At 34.4% G+C, this 10,506-nt stretch overlaps 2 protein-coding genes and 1 pseudogene across 2 annotated transcripts; all 3 read right to left on the bottom strand.

The window, feature by feature from the left end:
- On the bottom strand, positions 1-1,054 carry LOC110698113 (PLAT domain-containing protein 3-like). Its single transcript, XM_021875515.1, has 2 exons — positions 872-1,054; positions 1-626 (listed from the first exon to the last, which is right to left on the bottom strand). Exons 1-2 carry the CDS (start codon positions 947-949, stop codon positions 132-134), a joined length of 573 nt encoding a protein of 190 aa, XP_021731207.1. The 5' UTR covers positions 950-1,054; the 3' UTR covers positions 1-131.
- Positions 1,055-3,063: 2,009 nt separating this feature from the next.
- LOC110698112 (PLAT domain-containing protein 3-like) lies at positions 3,064-4,113 on the bottom strand. The gene is made up of 2 exons (XM_021875514.1): positions 3,875-4,113; positions 3,064-3,738 (listed from the first exon to the last, which is right to left on the bottom strand). Exons 1-2 carry the CDS (start codon positions 3,953-3,955, stop codon positions 3,214-3,216), a joined length of 606 nt encoding a protein of 201 aa, XP_021731206.1. The 5' UTR covers positions 3,956-4,113; the 3' UTR covers positions 3,064-3,213.
- On the bottom strand, positions 3,622-9,024 carry LOC110698110 (annotated as a pseudogene).
- Positions 9,025-10,506: the final 1,482 nt, after the last annotated feature.

Raw genomic sequence — 10,506 nt, 5'->3', positions numbered from 1 at the left:
TGAGTATCAAATACGATGCTAATTGCAATTAAAAACTACGATAATTATTTAAGCGATGATACAAAAACAAAATATTTTATTGAATGGAAAGTAACGCATAATCAAACTCAATCATAAATTACACTGAGTAATCAATAAACCGATGAAGAGGAGGCAGCAAGGAGCGTTTCAACAGGAAGAAGTGCATTGGCAGGACGACGTCGTTTGAGACCATGATTATTCTTACAATTATCAACAACAGCAGAGAGCTGGTCAGGAGGAGAAAGCCATTGTTCAACGGTAAACAACTGCTGAGCACACTGAGCGTGGGGCCCAGTGGTGGTGACCTCGACGTAGTTACAGTACCAGTCAGCTGTACCGTGGTGTCCGACGGATCCATCGGAGGTAAGCACCATTGAGCAAATGGGCCCGTTAAGGCATGGGCCTCGGCCCGAGAAGATGTCCAAGTTGCCTCGCTCGAAGTAGTCGTGGTCTGGGCCCATGAGCCCACCCCAGGCCTCTAGGTTTTTGATTAGGATACCGCTGCCTGTATCGTCGTAGAATATAGTGCTGATATTAGCATCTGTTCCTCCTCTGATTGCCTTGCTTGTTCTAACGTATACTGTGTATACACACTCGTAATCATCCTAAACATTATCAAACAAACAAACAACACCAATTAAATCAAAACTTAGATATATGATTAACTTAGTCACTCGAATCGATCTGTCTGGAATTAGTTGTCACGTTATTTTAAAACTGATAACGTCGCAACTAAGTCCGATATCAAAAGTTAGAAAATGAACTCTGATCGATATGTCTGAAATTAGTTGTCACGTTAAATTTAAACTGATGATGATTTGAGTAGTATAAAATAGATGGATGTACTTACAGCGGTGACTGAAGATAGACCGAAAATGAAGAGGGATAGGAGAATGAGTGAACTGGAGAGGATGTGTTTGGTTGCCATTTGTCTTGAGATAATTGATGAAGGTGATAATGCTTTTCTCTCTCTAGCTCTAGAAACCAACAGATAGATCTGAGGATTGACTTATTTAAAGAGGATACTCCAATAATTTAAGTGATTTTGTCCCATTACTTGATTTACTTTCACGCGTTTAACGTGAGAGAGATAAGAGGAATTGGGAAGTTGTACAACAATATAAAATCTATGTAAATTGATAGGAGGAAGAAGTATAAAATACTACGAAGTATAATCTTATAAAGAATATGTTCACTTTAGTTTAATTTCAATTCAGCACTAATTAAATAATTTAATTCATTTTTTAATTTTCTTATTTCATAAAATAATCTTTTTAGCTCCATTCAATACAGTTCAACTTCAATCAATTCAGTTCAATTTAGTTCAGTAAATGTAAACAAATTCTAAATCTCTTTTTTCCCCACTTTTTTTTACATTTCATTACAGTACAAAATTTCATCCCTTTCACTAATGCTACCCTTCCTTTGAGCAATCCCATTCATGAGGAAGAAAAATGCTTACGGTTCTCTACTTCTCTCTACCACTTTCTCACTTATCCACGTCACTTTCCTCATGAGTTTTTTTGGTGAGCAAAATTCCACCACATTCATGAGCCAAAAAAAAAAAAATGTCCATCATTCTTTCTCCTAAATTTTATTATACATTTATAATTTTATACCGCATCATATTTTCTCTATCCTATTCAATTATCTTTTCCATATAATTTATGCTTATTAATTTATGTTTATGCATATTTAAATGAATACAATAGTTAATTATGTTATCAATTACATTTTTAATTACGGTTGAAAATTTTAAATTTATTTAAATTATTTTTAATTATGTATTTCAATATTTGACTTTCCAATTTTCGTTTTTCAAATTGATTTTTTTTAATGTTTTGTAAATAAAAAATTAATTATGTTTTATTTTGGTGTTTTATATTTTTTACAATATACGTCATAGTTACTTATATGCTAGAAAAATGTATTTAATTCACATTAATTATATTAATGTAAGCTAAACACCTTCCATCATCATTTGAAAAACACAACTAATCACATAAAATTGCATTACATTTAAATGAAATTAAAATAGTACAAGAAATAAAACACATAACATACATGCTGGTTTACAATACCATTACACATGACTATATGAGAGTGAGGTGTAGCTGAATGGTTTGATTCCCATTATCCGTCTCTGTGGCTTTCTAAACAACAATTTCTAAACAACCAAAAAAAAAATATTTTTTTGAAACAAACAAAATAAAATATCATCACACATAATTATCAGCAAGATAACAAATACCATTGCCTTTCAAAAAAAAAAAAAAAACCACCACTATTCGGACCATATTGCTGCCAAATTAAGTTTTGGGCTTGACGGAAAATATCTATTGATTGGTTTTGTTTGGTTTATAACATAAATAATGGGCCTCGTTATTAGAATGAGCCTCAAATATGTTGATTGGCTCTCTCATAGTCACTGCAAATGGTAAGAACAAAGAAAGCAGATTATTTGTGAGTCTTTCAAAGGAGTAAATCCTATCATTCCCATTTGCATTGTTTTGATTAAGACGTAAACTTTGTCAAAGAAGTTGCTTTCAGAATTTCAGATATCTGGAAACGTGGCCGTTCTATATTGTTGGTGTTGTCTTGGCCACTTAATCATGTTCACACACGTACGTCCCTAGATACCGTTCTATATTCTATAGGGCGTATTATGACATTAATTTGAATGATTATTATCTGCCCGGCCCTGGATACCGATGTATTGATGGCAAACTTGAAAGCATATAACAGCCATACATCTTATTAATGTACAACTGTTTGTGATCAGAATAGTGAATAAGTGATCGTTAAAAATAGAAATGTTAAATGTAATTTTATACATAGTACTAATGGACGATTACAAATCGTATTTTTTGTCTTAAACTTAAATAACTAACTAGCAAAGTCTTTCATAAAATTGGACAGAATATAATAAGAAAATAGTGAAAAGGTGACAAAAATCAGCACATATTCTCGTCCAAAAAAAAATAAAAAAAAAAATAATAAATAAAAAATTCAGCACATATTTGCACAATATATGCTCAATAATCAATATAGTGCCAATTGAAATCAAACATTATTACTTTGAAGCTCCAATTATTTAAGTGATCATACACATACAAATGTCCACAGATATAATAAGAAATTTAACATAATCAAACTTCAATTTATTCCCATTAAACTTGATTAATGTAGTGATTAATCAAGTTTAAGAGGTTCGAATTCAAGAGGATCGGAAGCAACAGCGAGGAGGGTTTCCACAGGAAGAATTGTATTGCTCGGACGACGTCGTTTAACTCCATCAGAGTGCTCACAATTATCCCTAATAGCAAATAGCTGGTAAGGAGATTTATCAGTTGACAGCCACTGTTCGACCGTAAACAACTGCTGAGCACACTGGATGTGGGGCCCAGTGGTGGTCACCTCGACGTAGTTACAGTACCACCTAGCTGTACCGTGGTGTCCGACGGACCCATCGGACGCTAGCTCCATGGAGCAAACAGGCCTGCTTAGACATGGACCGCGGCCTGAGAAGATGTCCAAGTTGCCTCGCTCGTAGTAGTCGTGATCCGGCCCCATAAGCCCACCCCATGACTCAAGGTTTTTGATTCGTATACCGTTGCCTGTATCATCGTAGAATGTTAAGCTGATGATCGCGTCTGTTCCTCCCCTGATGGCCTTGCTTGTTCTCACATACACTGTGTATACACAGTCATAATCATCCTATTAACCAGCAAAACAGAATTCACCAACTAAATCAATGTAATATAATAATACTCGGATTGATTACCTCTATCTGAAATTACTTGGCACGTTAAATTTAAACCAGTAATGTTACAACAATGATAGGTGTACTTACCGCGGTGACAGATAGAGCGAAAATGGAGAAGCATATGAGGATGACTAAATTAGAGAAAAATATGTGTTTATTGACTGCCATTTCCTGTATCTCTCCTTCTCCCTCAAGCTAAGGAAAGGCTAAGCTAGTTCAGAATTGAAGTATTTAAGGAGGACACTCAAATAATTTTGTACTCCGTACTAGCTTAACCAGAAAAAAAAAATGATATTTTGTACTCATTTAAGGTTGAAAATCATAGTATATACGTGTTCTGGCTTGTCAACTATTTTATTGAGTAGGCAGTTGAGATGTCTATTTCACTTTACTGCATTAATTTAAACGAGTCGAATATGCTAGGGTTTTGTTGAATTTTCGTCACCAAATCATATTTGTAAATGATAATATTTCATACATATATCCCGCAGGGTACAATCATATTTGTATATACTACAAGTATCATAAAAACTACCACAGCTCTGCTCAGTTTGTACATAGAATCATACAACTAACTTCAACTGTCACTCTGCCTAGCTGCTGTGCACATCATCAGTTCTCAACTCCAATACTTCTGATTCCAGTCTATCAAATATAGTCATAGAAAAGGATGCAGAAACACATTGAGTAGACCTATACTGAAGTTCATGCAATCGAAGTACTAATGTACTATATCGTGAAGCATAACAAATCAACAAGACTACATTGCCTCAAAAGATTTATGAAAAGACCAGAAGCATTGCACAAAGAATTTCTCTCCTATGAATGCCCAAGAATCAGCTTCATTGCATTATAAACTAGGTAGCACGGAGATGAAATACAGGTATGAGGACGGGTACAGAATTAATTGTTAATCTGATATTCAGGCAACATCTAATTAAATTACTACTACAATAGAAATCAGTAGTAGATGGTCAACGATATAAATTTTCTTCTAAAAAACAGATTAGAAGTTGATACCTGGTTAGAGGTTGGGGATCTTGTGATGTGGAGATTCTGAAATTGAATGATCAGATGAAGAACCTGCTACTCAAATCTGGAACGAAACAGCTATCTTCAATGTTCACGAACATTAAGTTTGGTGTAGTATAACTTAGAGTAAGTATTGATAGAAGAAAAAGGCTGAAGCAAGAGATACATAAACAGAGGAATATGGCTGCACTGGTCATTGAGCAGCACGGAAGAACTTTCCAGTATATTAATGGTATAGTATGTGTTGCAGGAACAATTAGCATTCAGGAAAGCCATTATCATGTCAACAGCAGACTTTAATCATCAAATTGATCGAGTATGATATGAAAGTTCAAGTTACAGTAGCAAGATTTGCCATAGAAATGCTTCCTGCATAAAAAATAGTCAACTAAACACATCACCTTCTTTCTTTTGCATCTGAAGCTTCCATGTATATTTGTAAAGTTCACTAGAACTATGCTGTTTGTCTTGGTTATAATTATCATCCAACCTAAAAGTTTGTCGTATGTCATGCAACTTTTCCTGTCAATAAAGCAATGGAGATGGTTTGTGTCACTTAGCACAATATTTCTTCCAGTAATCCTTGAAATAATCTTGATTGCTGAATGACAATCACCACTTTAATGACATAACCGGGAGAAGTGCTAACTAAGCCAAAGCAATAGCAAGCTTCTCACAATGATACTTACATAATAGCTCTCCCTCTTTATCAAACAAAGAAAATTCTGCAGTTGGTGCGTAGCTAGCTCTTTGCAAATCCTTGGGCACTTCACCTAATTTCTGCATATTTGATCAGATATAGGATGGGAATTGCCACCAACTACAAACTTGTGTACCATACCATCCTTTTTAATCAAACTGTATCCAAGTATCTTTTGAATCCCTCAATCATTCATTCTTATCCTAGTTCTTTCTACATCATAAAACTTATTGTTTATAGAGTAAATAATTGATAAAAGAACATAATTTCTTGAGTTCTAGGGTTCTAATTGGACTAACTTTTCTAATACATGCTCATCCAAATGGTTATTCCGATTGAATCTGCATCCATCAAGCAACGCTGTCTAAAAAATCACATCTGGTTCCGTGGACATTCTTCAAATGAATTCATGAGCTTCTTGTAATAATCCCCAATGACTAAGAAGTTTAACCATACAGCCATAATGTTCTATGGTGGGAGTCACAGAAAAAACACGCTCCCTGCTGTTGAAGTACTTCCACTCCTCATCAACAGGACCGACATAGGTACAGCCAGAGAGCAGGCCTACGAAAGTACTACCATTGGTTGGAAACCAAATTTCACCATCTGGGCAAAAAGACCAAATGCAACTTTAGTATGCCCATTCATGAATAGGCCAGATATTGTAGCATTCCAAACTACAACGTCTCTCTCCATCTCTTTAAAAACTTTCCATGCAGAGTTAGAATTCCCACATTTAGCATACATGTCAATTATGGTTGTTCCAAGAGGAAGATTGGTTACCACTTCTTCCCACTTAAGGGAGTTGATTGCCCGCTCTCCCAAGTTCATTGCTCCAAGCCTAGTACAAGCATGTACCACGGCAACAACAGCATTGCAATCAGGCTTTACATTCTCTCTCTCCATCTCAAAGAACATGCCTATTGCTTCCTTTGCAAAACCATTTGCCTCATATCCTTGAATCATAGAAGTCCAAGCAACTACATCCTTTTCAAGCATTTGATCAAAGATGCCCCGTGCTTTTTCCATACATCCACACCTGGCATACATGTTAATCAACGAGGTATTTAGAACCAAATCTATTCCTAAGCCATTTACATTAATATACCTGTGAATCCACTCACCAAATTCAAGCGCACCCAACTCTGCACAAGCACAAAGAATCATAGCCAGAGTGAAACCATCTGGTTTTAAACCATTTCTCAAAAATCCTCTAGACAAGCTCAAAACTTCAGAAAATTTCCCAACATCGTAATACCCACTAATAATAACATTCCAAGAGACTAAAGCTTTCTCCTGCATATTATCAAACACTTTACGGGCATCATATATATTACCACATTTTGAGTACATGGACACCAGACTAGTATTAACATACACATTTTTATCAAAACCCAATTTAACAACAAGGCTATGGATCTTCAATCCCGACCGATAGTCAAAAATCCTAGCACAAGCTTTCAAGGCTAATGGAAGGGTGAATCTATTGGGAAATATGCTCTTTGAACGCATAGATTGGTAGTATTTGATAGCTTCGTCAAATAAGTCATTTGAAACAAGCCCTTTAATCATTGTATTAAAGAGAAAGATATTGGGCTTATTGGTTTGATTGAAAACAAATTTGGAATAATGGGTGTTGCCAAATTGAGTGTAATATCCCAAAAGGGTATCAAGGAGGTGATTTTCTTGACTTAACCCAAGGCGTAAAAGGCGTGCATGGGCTTGTTTGAGGTGCTCAAAGGATCTGAAGCCAATGTGGAAACAACTTTTCAGCTCCAAAGCTTTTATGACAGAAATGGACGGTCGAACTGCTGGAGTTCCTGCTAAACTCATCACCATCTCCTTTGAGTACCTTTCCCCAATATGCATGCAAAGATCATCAGCTGTGGCACAGATCAATTACTGTGCAAATAATAAAAAACACACCAAACATCGAGTCCAGGAGACGAAACCATACCTTGGAATTGCAAGTTGGTACTTCCATCAACAATTTGTACTAGCAAACTTCCTTAGTTTACAAAGGACGCAGAAAAAGTCAAGTTTGCAACATCAACTCGTGAGAAGAAACCTTCAAGAAAAAGTATGAAATGACATTATGAAATAGTTCCTGAATTTCCACTTTCAAATGCAATAATTTCTGACTCCAACAATCAAAACTTTTGAATCATTTTACCTGTAAAAAGTTTAGCATCATTTGTACACTCTTTTAGAAAAGGTATTATCTTTGGACATGCTTCCCCCGAAAACGAACAGAAATAAAGTTAGACTCAAAGACTACTAAACTACTGTCGATATAATAATGTTTGAGGGTTCCATACGGTTATGCTACTTGAACTGGGCATTAAGCCATGAACAGAAGCAAATTAAAAGTATTCAATGAAGCACTTTATGTAACCAATAGGAACCTGCTTCCCATCATGCATAAATGACGATAACAAGTTATTGTTATTCCTCTTGTCATCTAAACTACAAAAATTAAAAGCTATATGTCCTACATAGTACTTAAAAAAGATTAATATCAATTGATGAATCCAACAAATGACAAGTGAAACAACTACAGACTACTGATAACAAAGTAGGAATCGGAAGATAAATCATGGCATATGAATACTAATTGATAATTGAACGAAAGAAGTCATGTAAACACCTTTAATATTAAGCAATGAACGCAAACAAGCACATTTTGTCTTCCATTCAAATATTTCCTAAACCACAAATAAACAGAACAAGCCCTGAAACATGGTCTAACACTCTAACCAAAATCAAAATCCAGAACAAGCTCTCTCGACTCGATATTGTAACAGCTCAAATAAATTGAAAAGCTTCAATTGCAAGCCAAACGCTAAATTACTAACACACTAACCAAATCAAAATCCAGAACAAGCTCTCTTGACTCAAAATTTAACAGCTCAAATAATCTGAAAAGTTTTAATTGCAAATCAAACACTAAATTACCAACACTCTAACTAATTCAAGAGCAATTAAGTTGAGTCATTATCACACAAGCTCAAAGTATAAATCTCAAATAATCTGAAAAGTTTCAATTGCAAGGCAAAACCCAAATTACTAGTAATGGGTTTCATTATTTATTAGCAGTTAGTATAAGAAGCACAACCTAGCAAATTACACAAAAAATAGCCAGTAATTAACTAATTTAGGCATGAATTAAACATCTATTAGTCCAATTTCAAGGCATAAAACATAATCAAAACTACAAATTAAGAATTACAATAGCTTCGCCAATGTAAAAATTAAGAAAAAGAAATTCAATTAGAATTCAAAAGAGCTAGGCAATGCAAGAATTTACCTAGTAATTAAGGAGTGAATTTGTTGAAAAGTTTAATAATGCCCCCAAATCCTTTCTTCTCGATATTTTTGTTTTTTGTTTGAGCAACAATTCCTCAATTTTTGGTTGAGTTCTCGTAGTAATTCGAAGTAGTATTATTTATTTATTTTCGAAGGCTGTCAAACCAATACCCCAAAATCCAAATTTCTTCGACTTACCGTTTTTACATTGAAAAAGTGACGACTATTGAAACTTCAACATATTTTATACTTGGTAGTTTATACTCATATATACAATTTTGAATGCACCTTAGTACCTTACATACCGTTGTATAAATTTTTCTAAAAATTTTGGTATGTATAACTCTAATAACTCTATTTCTCTCGGATTTATAGTTCGGTTTGTCTCTCGATTGATTCAATTCCCTCCTTTATCTTAAAGACGTAGTTTGTGTGATGACGTTGTAGGGGTGACCTTACCACGTTTCGTTCCATCGTAGTCTTTTATTGTTTGTTTTTTCGGGTCCTAGCCTTTTGTGTGCACCAAAAAAGTTTACTTATAAATGAAATGAACAGGGCAATCAACCTAGTGCACGTTTGTGCTCTAAGTTTATTGAATTGTGGCTTTATTAGGATCATAGCCCAAGGTCCGAAACTATGAAGATTGTTTAACAACTAATCTATCAAATACTTCGTTTGTTACAATATAATACCAGTAAATAGCAAAAATTAAAACGGTAACAAAAAAAAAAAAACATAAAAAGCAATAACATAAACATAACAATAGTGTTTTGGTAGAAACTTGAAGCAGGATACTACACAATACCCCTTTAATTTAATAAGTTGACAAAAAGCATAAAATAAAAGTTCACATTCACAAAAAAGTTGATAACATGATGAATAAATCATCAAGCTTGGTCTTCACTCTTCAGGGCTTATTGGGCTTCTTTCCAATTGCTCTGTTGGGCTCGTTTCCAGTTGCTCTGTTAAGTTGGTGCAATTGGGCTATCATCAGACTCATTTTTCTTTCTCACAATACAGTAGACAATAAGTCCACATGCAGCAGTGAAAACCAAAATAGCAACCACCACCATATAAAATCGCCACTGCAACATTTAATTAATTAAGTTAAATGTAACACTTAATTAATTTACATTAAATTAAGTACTTTATTTAAAATTTATGATTTACCTTTGAATTATCAAAAGGTGACAATCCGGTCATACTAAAAAGACCTTCCACAAATGCTCCAGTCATCAAACAGAATAACGTAGCTTCCCCAATTAATTGTAGTTTCTCAATACTAATTAATAAAAATTAAATTTAAAATTAGTGACTAAGAAAATATTTAAAACACTTGATAAAAATTTTAGTGGGAAATATACCGCCTCCTGTTGTCAGTGTTACTCTCCACCAAGATTGGAGTTTCTATTGATGGGTCCATGACAAACCTTCATTTTAACATTAAGCATAAAATAAATTTTACAAGTAAACAATTGTATAAATAATACAGTAGTGAGAATTTCTAATCAACACAAAATCATGTAACACTAAATATAAGCAAACAAAGTTTAACTTTTATCTTTCCTCCATTGAAAACTAAGTTTATTTGTCACAAGTTTTAATCTTTATTTCTACTAGGGGAGTCTACGCGCGCGTTGCGCACGACATAATCGATGTTTATGGTCGACTTGTAATAGCT

The sequence above is a fragment of the Chenopodium quinoa genome, unplaced genomic scaffold (genome assembly GCF_001683475.1).
Source record: "Chenopodium quinoa cultivar QQ74 unplaced genomic scaffold, ASM168347v1, whole genome shotgun sequence".
Classification (NCBI taxonomy): Eukaryota; Viridiplantae; Streptophyta; class Magnoliopsida; order Caryophyllales; family Amaranthaceae; genus Chenopodium; species Chenopodium quinoa.
This window is presented reverse-complemented; position numbering and strand designations above follow the sequence as displayed.